Raw genomic sequence first — 20103 nt, forward strand, 5'->3', positions numbered from 1 at the left:
ACTAGAATTTAAATCTCTAATAGTAGATTGTATAGCTAGCTTATGGGGATCTATTTTGGATCTGCGGTGTTGAGAATATGGACGAGAGTCACGCGTTGTGGTGGGCGGCCAAGGTGGCCGATCACTATATGTGGCCGAACACTATATGGCCGAGCTTATGGTCTGGACGAGTTACCGGCGGCCTCTAGTATTGGCCCATCGTCGTGCCGCGTACTAAACTCTAGTTTCGATGCAAAGCCCGCGATGCATCTTCGCGTCTTCTAGCGGTGACACCGGCTGTCAACAGATTGGCCGGCCATCATCTTGGGCTCCAAACGGGCCGATCATACTCCGCAAACTCAACCCCAGAATCACCTCCACTTACTCCAGCTTACACAAAACTATATACCTCAGGCTGAACGATCCGATATCCGACGAATGGTCGTCCCGGGCATTTCCTATCTTACTCCCTCCGTTGCCTGTCGTCATTGCAACGGTTGCAAGTGACATTGGACTGGCTGCAGCGTCAGCACGCCCGATGTCTTGGTAAGTCCCACCCAGGTCAGCATGCCGAGCCTCAGCAGGCAGATGATTCCTGGGCAAAAAACTCGAAGCACACCGAGTCTTGGACATCACGAGAACCTTTCTCGCCGCGGCCATCCTCATGTTTGACTCGCAATTGCACACCTAGGGCAGAGACAAGATGGCGCTAGTCGGCGCCTGCTGCGTCTGCCACGCCCTCTGCCAAGTGAAAACGCGCGATCGGAGCGCGCAAATAACAGAGTTCAAATCGCCCGCTCGACACGACAGTGCGGAATTATTTCTCCCAGGACCGAGAAACGTTCCGACCGGGGGACCCTCCAATTGCCGCTCCCCTCCTGTCCTGTTCCTGCAACTTGGGCGTGCAGAGTCACAGTCGGCCCGTGGAGTGCTTGTAGCCAAATACCCTACCCAATATGCAACCTCATCCAACCAGGGCCTGGAAAAGGTTTTTTTCGTGCGTCTCGGCAACAGAACTATCTCCACGTTCCGTAACCAAGTCCGCACACGGCCTACGCCGTGAATGGCAAGCTCGCCATGCTTTTCGTGGGCAAATGTGCCGAGCCTCACTTGGCCTTGTTCCCCATCCACCTTTTCCCGTTTTGTCTTGATTTCCTTTATCATCCGACTTTTTTTAATTCTTTCATCGGTCTACATCATACAACTAAGCTGACAGACGTTTTTTTGACGTTCAACTGACATTATCAAGATTAGTCTCAGCCGTCGGCGCATTTACCAGCCTCCGACGTATGTGGCACGGAGGCAAGCCATATGAATCCGGGGTAATTCAGCCAAGCCCGTGTTGAGTGGTTGCGACTCCATGCGGGGGGATGGCTAGTGCAAGTCTTCCCATCCTTGTCGACTGAGACCGGGGCTGGGCATGTATGTACGGGGGTGCGCGTCTCGTGAGATTGTTGTTAGTGTGTCCAGCAGGGGTGCTCTATTGGAGCCCCAGGCGGCAATGGAGAGCTCTCGCCCGGACTGGCGTTTTGAGATAAAAAGCATCCTGCGCGCGCGCCTTTTTCTCGCAGCTGCCTTGTTCATCCTGTTGCTCCAAGGGCTTGCGACCTTTACGTTTATCTTGCCCAGTTTACATATCTTGAGTTGCACCTTGACATCATGGGTATTATGCTTAAGCCCCCGCCAGATGTGCCTGGCAAGGCATGGTGTGTTTGTTTCAATGCATTCCCAGCAATCATAGCTAAACGTTACACAGGCCAGCTATTCTAGTCGGTCTCTTCGTTGCCTTTGGTGGTGTACTCTTCGGGTGAGTTTGCAGTACATAGTGCTGATGGTGGACTATGTCTAATTTCCGCAGATATGATACTGGTACTATTTCCGGTATTATTGCCATGGACTACTGGAAGAAGGAGTTCTCCACAGAGCCAGACTTCAGTATCACTGCAGCTCAAGATTCGTTGATTGTGTCCATTCTCTCGGCCGGTACCTTCTTCGGTGCTTTGACAGCAGCTCCATTTGGTGACTTCCTTGGAAGACGCTGGGGTTTGATCGCCTCAGCAGGCGTGGTCTTCAATCTTGGTGTTGTCTTGCAAACTGCTTCGACCACACAGCCTCTTTTCATCGCTGGCCGTTTCTTTGCTGGATACGGAGTTGGTCTTATTTCTGCACTCAGTAAGTCTTCTTTGTTCCTGCCCGTTTTTGGTCTAAAACTAACGGCTTTGCAGTTCCCATGTACCAAAGTGAAACTGCTCCAAAATGGATCCGTGGAACGATTGTCGGAGCGTACCAGTTGGCTATCACTATTGGGCTGTTCCTGGCTGCCATCGTAAACAATGCGACCAAGAACCGTCAAGACTCGGGATCGTACCGTATCCCCATTGCTGTCCAATTTGTGTGGTCTATCATCTTGGTTGCCGGGTATGTACTCTTCTTAAAGGCAATAAACTACACCGGTTAACATCAAATTTCAGACTTCTCTTCCTCCCAGAGACCCCGCGATACCTCATCAAGATGGACAAGTACGACGAAGCTGCGAAGAGTCTTGGACAACTCCGTCGTCTGCCTGTTGACCACCCCGCTATCGTTGAGGAGCTCAACGAAGTGCAAGCCAACCATCTCTACGAAATGTCCCTGGGCAAATCGACATATCTTGAGTGCTTCCAGGGTACACTGGGCAAGCGACTGTTGACGGGATGTTTGTTGCAAGCGCTACAACAGTTGACTGGTGTCAACTTCATTTTCTGTGGGTATTGCATTATCTGGGATCGGTAATAATTTACTGACGAGGTGTAGACTACGGAACTCAGTACTTCCAGAGGGCTGGATTCGACAATCCCTTCATCATTCAGGTCATCACCAACTCCGTCAATGTCGCCTCTACTTTCCGTAAGTTCCACTTGATAGCTTCAGCATCTGCAAGGTACTGACTTTTCTATGTAGCCGGTCTCTGGATGGTTGAGCGTCTCGGCCGACGTAACCTCCTCCTGCTCGGAGGTGTTGGCATGTGCGTGTGCCAGTTCATTGTCGCCATCACCGGAACGGTCGCCGGAACTACCGATCTGCCCGCTCAGCGCGCTGCTATTGCTTTCGTGTGCATCTACATCTTCTTCTTCGCCAGTTCCTGGGGACCGGTCGCGTGGGTCGTGACTGGCGAGCTTTTCCCTCTCAAGGCTCGTGCCAAGTGTCTTTCCATGACCACTGCTAGCAACTGGTAAGGCATATTGACGAATCTGGGAAGCAATTCGGCTAACGAAGATATCTACAGGCTGCTCAACTGGGCTATTGCTTACTCGACTCCCTACATGGTCGACCCCGATCACGCCAACTTGCAATCCAAGGTGTTCTTCATCTGGGGAAGTTTCTGCTTCGTCTGCATTGGTTTTGTGTAAGTGGCAATCTCCCAGTTGCTTGTCAATCTTTGAATGCATATCTGAAATGAACCTCGCTAACATACTCGCTCCTGCAGCTGGGCCATGATCTACGAAACCAAGGGTCTCAGTCTTGAACAAGTCGACGAACTCTACGGCATTGTTGGAAAGGCATGGAAGTCCCAGGAGTTCCGCCCTGCCGTCTCATATGCCGATATGGATCCCTCTGTCGCCCGCAATGTTAGCCTCAGCGAGGTCGCGGCCAACCAGGAGAGGAAGCGCAGCATTGCGCACGAGGAGGCAGCTCCCGTTACTGAGACCCAGCCTGCCAAGTTCTAAGTGCGTTCCTGCGGAACTGCACATATCGTAATAAGCTGGGATAGCTCAAATTGGCTCCAGCAAAGGGGAGCAAACGAAGGAAGGGAAGCTCGGAGGAGAAAGTAATTTAATCAAGCACAGCGATCAATATACCTGCGTGCAACATATCATACACATTACAAAATGTATCAAACCCCACCACGTGACTCCTGCACCCCTTCCTCTCAACCCACCCACCTTACTACTCGAAAAACCAAATCTCACGGCGTATAAAACCCCCTCCTCCACTTCTCACTCTGACTCTCCCTTCTCCTCTTTTCACTCCCTCCCCCTTCCTTCCTCATCCCCTCCATCTCCCCCCTCCTAACCCTATCCAACGCAGCCAAAATCCTATATCCAACCGCCGGTTCATCACCCCTCCTCCCCGCCTTGCTTACAAAATCTCTAACTCGCAATTTCTCCTGCCCGGGGACGTACGCTCGTTTGCCGTGTATGCCTAGTGGCAGCGGGTTTCCTTGGAGAAAAGGGTTGCGGAAGATATGAGGGAGGCGCAGGCGTTGGAGGGCGGAGAGGGAGGGGGGATCTTGGGAGGGGCGGGTGTGGTGCATGAATTTGTGTCTGCGTATTGTTGGTGTTTTGATAGATGTGGTGGTGATGAGGGCAGTGGAATAGAGGACGTGTGGATGGTATATGTATACCGGGTTTGGTGGAAGGTTGGCATCGTGAAGGTAATGCAAATACGTGGCTTGCTGAAGGGTTAGGCGTTTTCACAATAGAGCGGTGCGTTGGAAGTGTGTTGGCTGTACACATGTATAGAGAATGAAGGCAATGGATGGGAAGGTATGAAGTGGTGGTGTGGTATTCACATGTTGAAGAACAATCACGTACCTTAATTGGACTATAATCCAGGAGCTTGAGAGTTGAAGGGTATTCATCCTTTGAATGTGCCGTCAGGTATTATATGGTGACAGCCGTGTAGACATCCGGATGTCGCTTAACATGCACCATCACCTTAACATCACAGCAAAATTGCATCTTTTTTAAATAAGCAAGTTTATGACCATTTGTGACTGAACCAAGAGAAACTACATATCTCCGCAGCGCAATCAGGATCCCTCTCAAAATAACCAAGTGGTAATATTCCTTCGGGGTATTTGCGCTGCCCAAGATCCTATGCGGAGAATCGCATCACTTCCATCATGTCCAAAAGACATTGTTCAAGCGTGTACCAAAGCAGACAAGAAATTGTCGAGCTAGGACCGATTTTGAGTGGTGAAGAATGGACCAATCGCTTTTCAATCGTGCCGTAATGCAAGGGGTTTGTGCAGGTAAAATAAAGCAATGGAACGCATGGATCGTAGAAGAAAAAAGGCACCGAGTCGCAATGGTCGTCAAAAGTACTGAAGTGATTTCGTCAGTAAAGGGCTCAACCTATGTGCTGACAAGAGTCTTACATGCATGGAATTATCATCGCCCTAGGAGGGTGTGAATGAAGAGCTGAAAGGCTCAGTCGAAGTAGCGGGGGCTGTATGGGTGCAGCTCAGGAGCTTCGGCCTTGAAGATGTCACCAAGTGGCTCCTGGTTGTTGTCACCCGCAGAATAAGCGGCATAGTCAGTAAACTCGGAGAGGTTGACAGAGCCCAGCTGGCGATGATCAACTGGGTTGGACTCCTGGCTGTACTCGGCGTTGCCTCCATAGGGATTTCCATAGACCTGGGTTGCCTGGTTCGGCATATCGGTGAGAAAACCACTCTCAAAGGGGTTGTTCTCTGGAGTGACAATGCCCTCAAATGAACGCAGCTGGTCAGTAGTACCCATGATGAAGTCGTCTTGGTCAATCAAGAGATCGTCAAAAACGATATGGTTGCGGTTGTAGAGCTTGCGTTGCTGTACCGATTCGGCAGACTCCTCAGTAATGTTCGGAAGAGATGATGTACCGAAGCCGAAGCCCATATATGCCTGATTTCCAGCATCATGGCCCATCTGAACCTGGCTTTCAGGATTGGCGTAGGGAGGAGCATATGAATAATTCATGTTGATGCCGTCGTTCGCGTTGTAGTGTTCGACCTTGGAAGCCACCTCCTGGGGCTGTTGCGTAGAATGTAGATGGGCTTGGCGGGAAGACTGCTGAACAGTGGTGTGCTGAGCACAGGGGAACATGTCCGAAGGAAGCTTGATCTCTGGCTGCTTGGCAGTCTCAAGACGCATACTGTCGACGCCGCGACGCGCGATCTTGAGCTTCACGATAAGAGAGTCGGCGCGCTTGCATGGATGGGTCTTGATTGGAGACTGGACCTGCGTAGACTGCGTATTAGCAATGGGCGTTGGAGAACTTCCACTTCTATTCTTGCGTGTCCAGGCCATCTTCAATGTGGGGATACGATTGCCGTCAGCAACCTGCTTGCCACGCAACTTCAACACAGCCTGTTGAAGCGCGCTGGCGGTGCAGTTTTTGCCAACAACCTGAGCAGCTTGCTCGAATGGGATCTGAATGCCCTTCTCGCCGCATGACCAGACAATGCCAAGAACAGCATTCTTCCAGTCATTGTCGGTCCACTTGAGAAGCTTGGGGCGAGGCTGACGAGGCTTGCGAGGTGCACCATCTTTGTTGATCTTTGTAGTCTTGGAAGGTAGGCGGTCCTCGCAAGCACTCTCCCAGTCCTCGCTGTCCTTCCCAGGGGTGTAACTCACTTGGGAAACGCGATCCTCGCTCTGTGCCCGAACACCATCATCTTGCTTCTGGTACTGGCTACCGACAGAGTCAGCAATGAAGTGGTCTGGCTGGAACGAACGGCTCGCGAAGCCATGTTTGACCTGCGGCGTAGACTCATGGTTGTGGAAGTACCCAACGCCAGCGTCATCGAAATGGCTAGAGTTGCTCTGGGAGGGCCATGGGACCATCGGCGCTTGGCCCGGGGAATAGTATGTCTCATCAGAATCGAACAAGCCGACCATCTTCAGTTGGTTGTTGTGAAAGGAGCCCATGATGCTTGATGGTCTGATGGATCAAAGGCGTGACTGTAGAAGAATTAGTGTTTGCGGGACACACTGCTCGTTCAAGGGACTAGCTTACCCGAAGCGTGGCAAGAGACTAGCTCCAAAAGCAATGCACAAGCTCACGAAAGGGATATGAAAGGTAGGTAACCCTATGTCTTCCTGTTAGTAAAGTCCACAGAAACAAGGGAGGGGCCGTCGTGATACATACCTTTCACACCTGTTCAACGGAGGGGCGGAAATAGGTTGTTTTTAGAGAGGAAGGTCCTCAGTGCAGATAGGGTGTAAGCGTTTGCAGGCTTGAGAGTAGCCTAACCACGCAGGCAGCGAGCTCGCCAAGATAGCGATGTACCTCGTGAGCACTCAGAGAAGGCCACAGCAGTACAGCTTCGCGTGCTAATGGAGAAGATAGCTAAACGCAGGCAGCTCGGTAGATGCCAGAGGAAATCTCAATCTCAAAGCACTTCTGTTGCAGTGTTTGGCTGTTACTGTGACTTGCCTTTGTGAGTCTGGGGAGCTCACAGCTGCAGTGAAGGGCAAGAAGAGGTCAGTATCGAATAGCAACCTGAGTTGAAGCCAGACAATGAATGTGCGTCGCCAATGTGTTGCCGTTCGCACTTATTGTCTAGAGTTGAGTCGATGATCGATACACTTGGGGAACTGATAACGTAAAAGCTATCTGACCCTATGTGCCAATATCTGGAGATCAACTGAGGAGGGGATGTTCAAGTGAGAGAGTGATGGTTTTGGTAGTCCCGGAGTTGCAAAAACTAAGCCCAGGTAAGTCTTTTATGCCCACAGATCCTCAGTCACAGCCGAAACAAGCGGTGTCGAAGCGGCACTAGAACGGCCGACAGAAGGTTCCATGACGTAGATATCTCTCACTAGATTAGTATCCCCGCAACCCTAGGCGGCGGTACCGGAGATTTGAATAGGTAATATTGTTTGTTCGTGAGAAGAGGGGGCGGGGGAGGGTTACAAAGGCGGTGAAGGTTGATACCAACAGGACGATATCGGTGTATATTGCGCGCCCGGAGTAAGGGCTCTTGTGGTGAAGGTAGGTAGGATGTTGTTGTCCAGACTATGGTATGCGCCTTGTCCATGAATAGCATACGTGCCTGTAGAAGTGTCTGTGAAGGCTTCGACGATGATGCTCTAGCGATACATCAGGAGGAATAGTGTTGCTAAAGACTATCTCGACACACTGTGCCCCTGCACCTATGTCAATTCGTCCACGCTTAGTTGTTTGTATGTGCTCTGACATATGGCTGATGGAATGTGCCGAGGTTTGAGCGAAAGGCAGGATAAGGGAACAAAGACATAGAAAGGAAGGAGACAGACCGACAGACCGACAGAGAGACAGGGAGAGGAGAAGCAGATGAAGAAGTAGGGATAAAAAGTAAAGATGGAGGCATTGATACGAAGGAGAGGCGCAAAAAAAGATAAAAACAGATGTATGCGACATAGTGCAATGTCGGTTGAGGTGAAGAATTTATTGAAACACCACATGGCTTACCATTATGATCGAACACATAATTGTACTTCGATCGTTTCCGAAATCTGGTCAAATGATCGGATGTGATGTGGTATGAACATACACACAAGGCGTACGGCCATTCAAAAATTCCGATTCAAGGCGTCGATGATATGCAAGCACTATGGAGTGGCGATAGCTGTAGAGATATATCGAGGAGTGATTATGTATGGCGGGCAACTAGGAGCTGCGATAGTTGTGTCGATATATCAATGAGGATCCAAGTATGGCTCGATTCACAATAGTGTAATAGCTGGCGTACGCAGGGATCAGAGTAATGACCGACGACTTATCCAGGTAGCTAGCGAAATTCGAGTAAATCAAATTGCTGAGTGATAGTACTGGCATAGGGGTGGCGAGTTGCTCATGATCGTGACAGCGTATGTGCGAGATGCGACCGTTTGTCAATATCCTCGTTCATCAACGAGGTTCGGGGTTGTCGACGCTCAAGTGTCAACACAAACCAATTTGAAGTAGCAATATGGCAGAATTCCGGGCCGCATTGGTATCTGTGGTGAGAAGTGATCTAGGTAGTGGGCATATGGTCTCTGGGATCCTTGGAGCTACAAGGAGAGATGTTACCCCACACCCACGCATACGTTATCCGAAGGAACATTGCGACAATGATCGTGATCAGCCTTGTGTATTCATGTTGCGAGAGAGCAGCTCCGGTGCTTGTGTTCAGAACTATTCCAAAACGGTGTGTTTGTTAGCTCTTGCAATAGTCAGTCTACAATGTTTGTCTTCGAGCCCGAAGTCACGCAGGCGACGAAGCTTGGCAGGTCATCGAGTCGACGCTACTTCGCGCAAAGGGAGTAGAGCTGAAGCTTGAGATGTAGTATGACGGAAGGTTATGTTTTCTTTGTTGGCTCCCAGGGATGGATCAGCGTTGATGGAGATACAGGAGGTGACTCTGGATGATGTCTTTTTGCCCTGGCGGGGTCAGGCCGTCTTGCTGCTGGTAGACAAAGGAAGACGAATGACCAGGAGTCATAGGCTAAAGAAAGAAACATGTGAACGCTGTGTTTTTATCCATTGCTATGCGAAGGGACTCATGAGAAGGATGAACTTTTGGAGAAGGATCAACCAGCTGTGGTTAGTGGGTAAAGGAAGTAGGTAGAAGTGTAAATAAGGTTTCTGGCGCTAAAAGTGCGGTGGGTAAGGGCGTTGTCCGTTTAGTTTGCAGCCTTGGCACAATTCAGTCTCACAAGGCAATGAATTAGAGAACACCGAGAAGGAAAATAAGAGTATGCATTCAAGTATTCTATAGTATAGTCATTCGAAAGTATCTGTAGGAACGTCAGCTACTACTCGGATTCGAGAAGGACGGTATCAGGTAAACCTACCTGAGCGTGTACATCATAAGGCCCCTTTTCATAAGCAGATCTCTGTGAGAATTCTTGCCAGGAGATATTGCGGGGTTTTGAGAGGATGCAGCCGAGAAGCTCTTGGATCTCTGAATGGTGATGCGTTGCTTGTGGTAGCTTTTCTTGCAGCCCCAGGTCAAGCTCCACAATGGTTCGCTTGGACATGCGCGAAGGATTCGGTCCGACTCGAGTGACGTCGGGCCCTGAAGCTGCGAAGCTGCATCTCTTTTGCTTCTATCATGCCTCTCGAGCTGCTAAAATCCCTCCTCCTTCTCCTCGTGTACCTGTCACACTCTTGGTGGGTGGCTGTTCTCTTTGAAGCCCGCATTGACCTTCAACACCAATGTGGTTTCCCCCTCCTGAATTTTGCTCCTCACTACACCCACCCCACCACGATCAGCCATCGAACTCGACAAAGACATCCGCACACTTCCGTATCTCTTCTCTCATACTTGTCTGAGATGAAGAACCCGAGCGGTGAGATGCATATGGCCTTGCAGCCGCTTCTGCATCTCTTGCTGTCACGCCAACCCCTCAGGCCGCAAAGCTTCGTCGTACCAATCCAACGCCGATGACAACGGCGATATACCGATCCATCGCGGCTCGTACACCCTGAGTATACATGGTAGATTCCTCAGGAGGCTTGCCTTCTTTTGACAATAAAGCCTTTCGGGGCCTGTTGGTCCTAATGCATCCTCTCAACGCGTTCGGGTATCCGCATCGCCGGTACTCGCTACCAACATCGCGAGAGAGAATGACACTCCCGAGAAACCCAAGAGAGGTAAGCAGAAGCGCTCTGGAGCTTGTGTCGTACTCTTGTGTCACCTCCCGCATGCAAAAGTTGCGCGGAGTTTGCACGACCTCGAGACGCCCAAAGAGCTACCATGGCCTCAGGTAATGTCACACCCTCGACTCCTCAGTCTAGGCGGCCGCGATACTCTCTGCAATACGCGGAAGCTTTCATCGGCTCCGTCAATCTCTCCATCGGGAATCGAGGCCATACAGCTCCTGACAAAGAGAACATTTGTATAGCCTGGAACACAGACTTCTTGCCCCGCCGCTTAGGAGGCGCGAACGCCTCTCAATAACAGACGACAGGTTGAGCGGTCAACACCCACCGCTTTCCTCATGACTGGATCCATTCGTGGCTATGGTCTTCACACTGTGTGGCGCTTCTGAGTTTGAATGGCTTCTGCGAGCAGCCGACGGGCATCGCTGGTAGCACACGACAGCTGAATACTGTCCGCGGACAAACCCCTGTTTCGAATCGTCGACGTCAACACCACAGTGACTCTTGTCAATGGTAGTATGGCCACTCAGGTCATGCGATACACTGCTACGAACACAATGGCTATCCCAAGGTCGTCTGCACAGCGATGGGAGATGGCCACCGATGCCCGAATCGATTGCACCACAACGTGTAGCCCCGTGTTGGAGTCGGCTTCCTCAAGGTCCGCATACCCACCAGCTCCTCGGTACGGCTTCAGCATTTCCAGAGCTCATGTTGGGTCAATACCAACATGAATTTTGCCCCTTGACATTGGCAGGAAGAGGCATGGACGAACACAACAGCTTTAACACCATGCCACATATCGTTTGTGTGCCAATAAAAGGTTGCGTCATACCTAACCCGGAATCATCCATATAGGAAAGGAACAAAGACTGTGTTGCGCTTGGGTAGAATTCCTGTCTTTGAAATCGGTCGATGCAGTATCGTTGCGAATTTTTCATTTCGAGTTTTCCCTTTCGGGCCAGAGTCCCTGAGGCATCTACCACTTGGAAGGAGACCGGATTCGAGCTGCAGAGATCTTTCTTAATACAACGTTGAAAAAAGAGACGGGTTGCAATAAAGCCACTTTGAAAACCGATGAAGCCGGGAATCTCAAGGGTGGATGCCAAATCACTCTCATTCCTGACCGAGTCAAGAGGTTTCCAATTTGACATGTCCTTGAAGCCGGCATGGTATTTGCACCAACGTGGTCCAGATACAAAGTTTGGCTGTAAGGGAAATCTCTGCAGATACCAATATCTTTCCGGGCGATACCAACTGGCCTAGTGCGTAGGCTATCCGGAGTATGCCAAAGTCTTGACAGGAGGTATCCTGATGGACCCTTGGGATGGTCCTGCTCTTTCTTCGGCTTGCACGCTCTCGATATCTTTCCTCAATCCTGAGACAACGTTTGAATACCAGCGATCAGGATTTCGCAACCAGTCAGCTTTGGTTCCATGACAACAACACAAGCCTCCTTGAGACACAATTCAATTCGGTTCTCATCTTCCCAGGTCAGGTTCAATTGGATCAGGAGCCTGTTTATTATGAGGCAAGCTCAAGTCATACTTCAGCTCATTGAATGGCTCTGCGTACCTGCCCGGTGGTCTAGATGGTTAGAAAGAGCACACGATATTCTGGGATCGAAGGCTGGGTTGCAGATTGGCTGTCTACATCCGAGGCTACATGCGAACCCTGTTACCCCAAGCTGTTCTAACTGTTCCGGAAAGGCTGTTTGAGTTGTCAGCCCATGCTCTCAGAAAGCCCAGACGTGTCGCCTTTTCTGATCGACTATGAACTTTTCGCAGCAGCCATTTGGTCATTGTCCTTAGAGGCCAGGTGTAGCTCGCTATTCCCACTGGTTTTCTGCGTGCTTTCAAAATGACAAAGGCTGGCAATACGATATGAGACTGTGTGTCGATTGCTCGGATGCAATGCAGCAGTTTGCTACTCGGCTGGGTGCATCTCGGGCCATTCTCCTATCCCAGGCCATGTTGTGTTTGAATTTCGCCTGACCACCGGTATCTACAGAGGTGTCAAAACATGCCGGGCTTCGTCACATGGTGCTGCTTCGCAGCCGTATGTTGACGTTAGCCGACAACCGTTCTCGACAATGAGTGGGTGGCCATAGAAAGCGTTCTGCACGGACGGCCCAACACCTGTAGTTTTCGGATACCCCTCTGCATTCCAATAATGTGGCTAGCTGCGGTGTGTTCCTGGAAGCCTGTCGTCGGTATGTTCAGCTCCTTTGTAGCTCAGCGATGAGCCGGGTTGGTGTGTTTTAGGCGGAACGGTGCCTGCTCGAGCAATATGCGGATAACGGCCTATCGTCGCCGTCAGTCAGGACAAAAAATACTCAAGGGAAGGTACTCTCCAGCAGCGCAGCTATGTTCCAGCTAGCAATTTCGGCACGACTGTAGCTTCTGTTCTTGGGTCATCAAGAGAACCTGTTTTTCTTTGAAGAACATATGCCTACCTGTTCGCCAAGTGGTCACTCGATGTCACTATTCAGCTTCATCGCAAGCTCGCAACCTTAGCTCTCAGGCTGTCGAGTATTTCACAGATGTGACCCTCAAGAGCGATCAAGGTTCACCGTTGTGTATCGCCTACTGCCTTCAATGTTATAGGCGCTCCCGTGCTCGTAGATGCGCGCTCGCGGATCTCCGTGAGCAGGGTCCCAAGCCAGGGGATGGCAGCTTAACCTGCCGTTGCTGCGAGCCATCTGGCAACTACATGAGAGGATTCTTCTGCAGTTCAAACCTGTGAATAGTGGGATGTTCTTCTCCCTGTTCATGTGGGATTGCGTGGCAAGCCTATCGGTCATCTGCTTGTTTGAGTTGACGCTGCGATGAACTTGTCTTGTCCTTGCAAGCCACGGCGCAGCTTGGCTATTCATCGATGTACATCTGTACGGAAAGGGGAGCTTGCAGTTGCTGTCGATGAGCAAGAGACGAGCCGATGAGGATAGAGTCTCGTTGAAAGCATCACGCGAAGCCAGCACGGTAATGCCGCCGGTTCTAGAGTCTCGTCAGCTTTCGGTGTTGGAAATGGAAACAAACATCTCGCCATACGCCCAGTATCCTCTATTCGCCTTCGCACATCTCTGCCGTCGCGATGTCGTTGCCGGCGATGCTGAAGATTGTGGGGTGTTGGAGTGTGAGCACTGCGGGGGTCAACGACGCTCGCGATGTATGAACACCAACACTAGAGTGCATCCGCCAAACCTTGCGCGTATAAGGCACGCATGCGAACCTACTTTCAGCAATGAACTGCGTGGTTAGGCTCTCTCTGTCGTAAGGAAGGATGTGTGGAAAGCATATTTGCTGTTTCCCCGCTTGTGTGCCTACTGCGCGCGTCTGAGCGAGAAGTTTCTGATGCACCTGTTTAAATCAGAATCAGAGCTCGGGGACGACAACCACAATGCAGGCCCTGTCTCTCTAGACAAACATAAGTTGCTCTGTCATCCAAGTGCCAGAGTCAAGACCATTCTTGCTGGTAGTGAAGGATGCTTGCAAAATGTGTAGTGGGTGAAGACTACGCCGCTGCAATCCAGAGGCTTAGTACGCTGTGGATCAGGTTGTCTATCATGGATGCCAACGCCCATAAGCACAACCAAAGTGAGAGGTCCTGGTATTTGAAAAAGAACTGGAAGAAGAAATGGTGTCCATGAAGTAGTGGTGTTGTTGGTGGTCATCGGCCAAGGGGCCCAGACCTCGTTGTCGCCTTGTTTGCCCTTCACTCCAAGGAACTCTTCCAAGCTTACTGGATATCACCAACTTCGGTCTCTAAGGCTATATATACCGCTCTGTTCTGGATCCCTCCATCAACAACAGAGCTGACGGGGGGTACCATATAGGAGGGTTGCGGCCCTACGGCCCCTTCGGGGATGCCCTACATCGCCGGATGCCTTGTAGGAAGCCCTTTTCAGGATGACTTTTTTGCTGGTTCGAGCCTTGCTGTTTCCAGTCAATCTTCTTTTTTTGCTTCTTGTTTTTGCCGACGGCACCGCTCACTGTGCCTAGAAGCAGCACAATCACTCGGAGCCCAAAGAACAACTCCTGGTACGAGCGCTCTTGATCATTCCAGGATTTCCAGTTTTTTGAAAAAAAATGTTGGTTTTCTCAGTGTGATCTCCTGCAAAATAGGGGTGGTGCAGCGACTATCCATGACATCTGGATTTTTGATGCTGGTACTCCCACAGGATCACGCCAGCAAGAAGATGGATATGCACAGACTACAGTGCAATATAGCCAGCAGCCATTACTGCAACTGCAGTTGCCCTTTTTATATTTACTTGCCGGTGGCACGCCTTGTGTTGTGCAGCTGCAGCATGTTGAACCGGGATTGTGCGGTGACAACCTCATGCGATTCGAAACCTCGAGTGTTTTTGAATTACGCTTCATTGAATCCCCAATTCAAGCCAATCATCAGAGTCTATTCTCTCTTCCAAGGGATCATGGTATTCTCCATGAGGCGCTCAGCATCACTGTTGAACACGGCTCAAGCTGCCGGTTAAGATCAATATATGCCACCTGGTGTGGGTAGGGCCCAAGGTTGCACCGGCAGCAGGACATCAAACCCACGATGCAGATTGTGCCAAAGCAATCCTCTGTAGATCAAACAGTATGGGTCATCTGAATCAGGAGGCATAGGCTGCGCGGCTAGTCGTGCAGATGTCAGGAGTCTTCATGTTCACTTTGCTGCCTACGCATACCGCCATGCTCGCGCACACACACCGCTTACGACTCTCGCTGGATTTCTACCAACAAGGCACCTACCTATATCAAAAGACTTGGGCTATATAATGACTCTAATTCTTCTTTCTGTCACCCTCTTAAAGGGCGTGGGAATAGCCCACTCGGAAAGAACACAGGCTGACTTCCTACCACAGGCCGAACGTTCGAACTACCGCCCAGTCGAAACCTCAATCCGGACGGACCACCACCAGGACTACTAACATTGTGAGAGCAGGGAACTATCAAACACGGCAGCCTGCAAGGCACAAACCCACTACCAGAGAATCATCTCCCAAGCTCAGCTTGGATGGGTCCCTCTTTTTGCTCTATTTAGGATCTTTTTGCCTCATGCATAGAGTGTGATGGATCTAAAGTGCTGATATAGACTTCGCGCAAGCTTGGTAGCTTATGTGCGACCTTTCTTTTTTGCACCTAAGGGCGATGACTTAGCTGCCATGTGCCTTTTGCCTCCCTGCATCACTCACGTGCCTACCTGGTCTGAGACTAAGTGTGAGATCGAAATCTTATCGGGAAATGCCTTTTTTGGCCGGTCTACGATGCGTCAAGTCAGCCGCTGCAATATACGCCTTCAACAATGGGTACGGAACTTTGGCCGCATCAAAGAAGATCACATTTGCATACGCCAAAGTCCGAATACGACTCGGCACGCTCTAACAGCTGGATAGTAGCAGCTACGTAGACGTTAAAAGTGCAAGTTGAAAATAGTTATATTCACATCTGTAAGTCCATTTGGCAGGCGCACATGCTTCCAAAGTTGTTTACCGCTTCTCGCCAACGGTATCCTGAACAGCCGTGTTCCCATGGCTGGCAGCCAGCACCTATAGTTCTAGTGTACAAGAAGGCCGCGGTCAACGAATTATGTCTCATCCTCAGTCCACGCGCAAAGTCTCCCGCCTCCCTGGCAGCGCAAGTCGGACAACGCAAGTCAAACCACGCCTCAAGGACCTCCGACACTTCCCTAGGTATCCTGTGCCAGTGTAACTATCATCGGCGGCCCTCACGCAAACAGCGACTGCCCGGCCATGTATCCATCCATACAGTGGAGAACGCTCACTGCTGAGCCTATCTCATGGTCATGTAGAACGAGTATTCGCCAAGATCAAGGTATTCATCCGCCGCAGAGGCCAGGCGAAGCAGGGCGAGGAGCGTCTTCCGAAACGATGATTATACACTTGAGCTCCTCGATTTCGACGTCGAGATTGAACCGGAGTCACTGAGTTGTCGTGCCCCTCACGATCTGGATTACCGTTGTCAGCATATGCTTCTTGAAAAAGAGACCCTTGTAGCGGAATGCAAAATTCTCTTCAGCGTGCACTCACCTGGAAACTTCTAGCCTCTTGAACCCATTCTTGGTTTACCCTCTCACTTCCTCATTCTCTTCAATAGCCAATTTAATTGTTGCAGTCTCAGCCCAGGTTGCGGAAGATGATTGCCTCGCGCTGCCTGGTACCGCAACGTCGGATCTCCTCAAGAAGGTTCTTCATTCTATCTCTCTTATCCTCTTCCATCGTTTTATCTGGCCATTCGGACTTGGGCTGGTGTAGAACGAGGTCGGCTTCGTGCGCGAGGTGAGGAAAACGTGCGTGATCGATGTCTGGTCTGGCGCTGCGGCGAAATCAGCTGCTCCTCTTGATACAAGTATATGCGTAAATCCATCTTGCGTATAGGTACACAATCTCGTTATGAGCAACTGAACAAAAACCAGGTCGAATTCAGGGGTGGCGCTGCCGTTGTGCGATAAGGCTCAGTGGTGGGCACAAGTCTGAGCAAATTGTCGGCCGCTTTTGGTCGCAGGTCTGTGTCACGTACATTCACGACGGTCAGTGACCGAGCCGCCAGTAGAGATCCAGTTTCAGCACGCATGCCATGAGTGTTACTGGGCCAAAAGAAGAAATTCATGGAGTCTTTGGGCAGTTTGGCGGATACAGCCTGTTTATCTTATATTGCAATAGGAGAAAAAGTGTATTCCGTTCCGAAGTGGATAGAAGGCCAAAGGCATCTTCACGACTACTCAGACTCTACATACAACATAGGGAACTGCTTCTTCTTTGGAACCACTCTCGACACTTCAATTTGGCTTCTCGTCAGGATTTTGCTCGAGCAGCGCTTTGTGTAAGTCTTGCATTGACATATGCCGCTACGCAAACGCTTCTTCTACAAGCTCCTCAATTTCCTTGCCTCATGCCAAACACAAACTCAGACAGCAAAATCACTCCCCCACCTCTATACGACGTCCATTCCGCCAGCTGTTTGTCAATATCACAAACATTGCTCTCCTCCACCTCACTACTTTCAACCACTATAAGCGTATTCCTCCAGTCACCTTCACCATCCACTACAACGACGCGACCTCCCGCCGCTCCAATGTTCAGCCCGGATTTAGATTACGAGATGGAGGACGAAACTATTCAAGAGCGACTCCTTCCTTCAGCTGAACAAATTCTCGGCCAACTGAAGGCAGCGCGCGAGCTGGCAGACCACCAGGGAGCAAACCAGGGCGTCTATGAGTGGTTGGGCGGGGTAGAAACTCAGCCAGTAGATTCTGGCCCTCTCCCGCTGCTTTCGGTCAGTTCATATAGGCAGCTGTACTACGATGATGTTTATTAACCAGTATCGTAGTGGGACGATCATCTCCCTCTGGCGCTATTCAGTCTCCTCATGTTTACGTTGGGCTTCGCTGCTGGCCGCTTCCTTTAAATTTGGATAAAGGCTTTGCGCAATCCGCCGCTCAAAAGCCAATGGGATACGAACGCATTGGCTCTGGAGACACCCCTTCAAGGGAGTAGACGGTGGATGGATTGGTTAGAGAGAGTGGGTGGAAAGCACATGATACTAGGCCGGGTAAATAAATAATGCGTGCGAGAGACATTTGTCTATCATTTGCCTCCAATACAATCATGGGCACATTGCATTTGTAAAAACGTACTTCGGTCAGATGGGTGACGATCGAAAAGGCCATGGCAAGACCGCATCGCGAGACACTGGCCGCTTGCAAACATGAAAGTGTCCATCTGGTCACATTTTGACGAAAGCATTGACTACTGCCTCGATCTTGAGAAATGACAGCTAAACATTGACTTGTTTTCCTATACGAAAGACGACAAACCAAGATATGGCTATAGTGCGAACATGGGCAAAGGGCCGATTGGCAGCTGTCATGCGTGCCTGTTCGGCTCGTCGGGGAAAGTTGTGGGCGATACTAACCCCCTTTGATGCCTAGCATACCTCCCATTGGGTCTTCTTGCACACATGCAACCCTCGACCCTCTTTAACCCTCGCAACTTTAAATCAACAACAATGCGATCGCCCGAAAGCTCTTATTATTGACATCTCTCGGTTGTGTCATCTATTCCTCCTCCACCTCACAGCATCTGCACTTGTGCTCTCGTTACCGCCTCAAATTGCTAGCCCGACTAGTTCTCGTCATCTTGAACTAAGCTCACTACTACGTCAAATTGATTCATGGATGCGCGCGCCATGAATTGCCTCATGACCCCGCATACTTTCATGGCCTTCCTGTTGCACCCTCAATGTTGGGTTTTTGTTTCAACAGGCGTATGAATCGAGTTTTATTTCCGACGCCCCACAAACACACAGAACTCCTCGTACGTGCCATTGTGCGAAACGACCAAACTGCGAGAAGCTGAGTTTCTGATTGTGAGTCACGCCAGGTCTGGATCTCAGATGGTTCTTAAAAGAAATCATCTTTCTATTTCAACACCTGGTGTTGGTTCAAAGCCTCCGTCCCTGGTAGCACGCGAGGATTCGTGCTGACGAAGTACCCTTCTCAAATATGAGATCTCATATGAGCTCTTCCTGCACGACCCAACTTTCACGAATGTACAAGCTCTTAGCTCGATGGGTACGACTTTAAAACCTTTCCAGTGCCTTTTATTGAAAACAGAGTCTCAAAAATGTCCTCCAAGGAGAAACAAGAATCATACTTTGGTTAAGGAATATCAATAGACACTGAGGATCAGCATACTTGATATCTACACAGCAACCGGTTGGCTCGAGGTAGTTCTACTTTTGAAGACGAGATCAAACCTCACTTTCCTGTCATCTGAAGCTACAAAGAACGTACTCGGTGAGATGGTCGATACGAGCTCACAGGAACCTTTCAGCTTAACCCCCCATTCAACTTGATTACCTTCGGCCAATCGCTGTTTCATCCTGATCACTTCTATCGACCACGGCAATTCCAAAATGAAGATTCCCTCGCGCTTTCTTCAACAGTAGCAGTAATTTCCTTTTCGAAGCCCTTGTTGAGGAACATTGGACGGGCCTCATTTGAATCTCCGGAGTGTTCTCGTTACAGAGCTCAACCATTTTCCGGTCTTCACTTCCCGCCTCTCTACGCAGGAATTGGAACAGCTTCTTCGGTATCTCTGCTTCATGCGACCACTCCTCTCCGAAAGTCCGGATTCTTATCCCTTTCAGCTTGCATTCTGGCTTCCCACAGCTCTCGCCGGATCCTAAGTCCGAGCAATGTACGATGTATGTCGCATAGAAGCTGTGCTCATTTTACAGACACAGTCTTTTCAGATTATCATTTTCCAGAGCTCGCTGTACATCCTGGACGGTTGCCAAGATTTAACTTCTCATCACATCGGACGCATGGTGGATATCTCTGAAAACGGCGACAAGCTCCGTTCATTACGAATCGGGCAGCTCAGTCCTGCTTCGAGCATGGTTCATCCTGGTCAAACGCTTTAGACGCTACGTGCGTTACTTTAAAAGGTACATTCGGTGCGAATCTTAGGGTGTGCAGTGCATGCGATCCAAAGTGCTAAGTCCTGTTAGATATTGGTATTGCGGTTAGACAAAGCCTTTTTGCACCGCAGGCGCACCCAGAATAACGACGCCTTTTCGGTTCTGCGAACGGACGGGAATCAACTTACCGGAAGCTCGTTATACTCCAGTTTTGTCATCGGTCGAGGCGGAAATCACAGCGATTCGATACGCTCTGCAGCGCAACTTCGATCATGCAACAACAGAATACACTTCCCCGCACTGC

At 50.2% G+C, this 20103-nt stretch overlaps 9 protein-coding genes across 9 annotated transcripts; 6 read left to right on the forward strand and 3 right to left on the reverse strand.

The window, feature by feature from the left end:
* Window positions 1-1638: 1638 nt before the first annotated feature.
* On the forward strand, window positions 1639-3686 carry COCMIDRAFT_90684 (uncharacterized protein; the record flags this gene model as incomplete). The annotated part of the gene is made up of 9 exons (XM_007688069.1): window positions 1639-1685; window positions 1736-1786; window positions 1838-2151; window positions 2205-2397; window positions 2451-2722; window positions 2773-2865; window positions 2920-3190; window positions 3245-3364; window positions 3446-3686. 9 exons carry the CDS (start codon window positions 1639-1641, stop codon window positions 3684-3686), a joined length of 1602 nt encoding a protein of 533 aa, XP_007686259.1.
* A 1485-nt stretch (window positions 3687-5171) lies between these two features.
* On the reverse strand, window positions 5172-6650 carry COCMIDRAFT_35194 (uncharacterized protein; the record flags this gene model as incomplete). Its single annotated transcript, XM_007688055.1, has 1 exon — window positions 5172-6650. The coding sequence occupies one exon, from the start codon at window positions 6648-6650 to the stop codon at window positions 5172-5174; it is 1479 nt and encodes a 492-aa protein (XP_007686245.1).
* A 2818-nt stretch (window positions 6651-9468) lies between these two features.
* COCMIDRAFT_3760 (uncharacterized protein) lies at window positions 9469-9725 on the reverse strand (the record flags this gene model as incomplete). Its single annotated transcript, XM_007688027.1, has 2 exons — window positions 9469-9482; window positions 9536-9725. The coding sequence occupies 2 exons, from the start codon at window positions 9723-9725 to the stop codon at window positions 9469-9471; spliced, it is 204 nt and encodes a 67-aa protein (XP_007686217.1).
* A 74-nt stretch (window positions 9726-9799) lies between these two features.
* COCMIDRAFT_24821 (uncharacterized protein) lies at window positions 9800-10135 on the forward strand (the record flags this gene model as incomplete). The annotated part of the gene is made up of 1 exon (XM_007688041.1): window positions 9800-10135. One exon carries the CDS (start codon window positions 9800-9802, stop codon window positions 10133-10135), a length of 336 nt encoding a protein of 111 aa, XP_007686231.1.
* A 47-nt stretch (window positions 10136-10182) lies between these two features.
* Window positions 10183-10592, forward strand: COCMIDRAFT_35195 (uncharacterized protein; the record flags this gene model as incomplete). Its single annotated transcript, XM_007688056.1, has 2 exons — window positions 10183-10410; window positions 10455-10592. 2 exons carry the CDS (start codon window positions 10183-10185, stop codon window positions 10590-10592), a joined length of 366 nt encoding a protein of 121 aa, XP_007686246.1.
* A 2326-nt stretch (window positions 10593-12918) lies between these two features.
* Window positions 12919-13544, reverse strand: COCMIDRAFT_90723 (uncharacterized protein; the record flags this gene model as incomplete). Its single annotated transcript, XM_007688070.1, has 3 exons — window positions 12919-13025; window positions 13090-13346; window positions 13429-13544. 3 exons carry the CDS (start codon window positions 13542-13544, stop codon window positions 12919-12921), a joined length of 480 nt encoding a protein of 159 aa, XP_007686260.1.
* Window positions 13545-14258: 714 nt separating this feature from the next.
* COCMIDRAFT_35197 (uncharacterized protein) lies at window positions 14259-15286 on the forward strand (the record flags this gene model as incomplete). Its single annotated transcript, XM_007688057.1, has 3 exons — window positions 14259-14343; window positions 14486-14817; window positions 14945-15286. The coding sequence occupies 3 exons, from the start codon at window positions 14259-14261 to the stop codon at window positions 15284-15286; spliced, it is 759 nt and encodes a 252-aa protein (XP_007686247.1).
* A 1981-nt stretch (window positions 15287-17267) lies between these two features.
* COCMIDRAFT_24822 (uncharacterized protein) lies at window positions 17268-17793 on the forward strand (the record flags this gene model as incomplete). The annotated part of the gene is made up of 2 exons (XM_007688042.1): window positions 17268-17651; window positions 17698-17793. 2 exons carry the CDS (start codon window positions 17268-17270, stop codon window positions 17791-17793), a joined length of 480 nt encoding a protein of 159 aa, XP_007686232.1.
* A 1781-nt stretch (window positions 17794-19574) lies between these two features.
* On the forward strand, window positions 19575-19802 carry COCMIDRAFT_90787 (uncharacterized protein; the record flags this gene model as incomplete). Its single annotated transcript, XM_007688071.1, has 1 exon — window positions 19575-19802. The coding sequence occupies one exon, from the start codon at window positions 19575-19577 to the stop codon at window positions 19800-19802; it is 228 nt and encodes a 75-aa protein (XP_007686261.1).
* Window positions 19803-20103: the final 301 nt, after the last annotated feature.

The sequence above is a fragment of the Bipolaris oryzae genome, assembly GCF_000523455.1.
Source record: "Bipolaris oryzae ATCC 44560 unplaced genomic scaffold scaffold_37, whole genome shotgun sequence".
Lineage (NCBI taxonomy): Eukaryota > Fungi > Ascomycota > Dothideomycetes > Pleosporales > Pleosporaceae > Bipolaris > Bipolaris oryzae.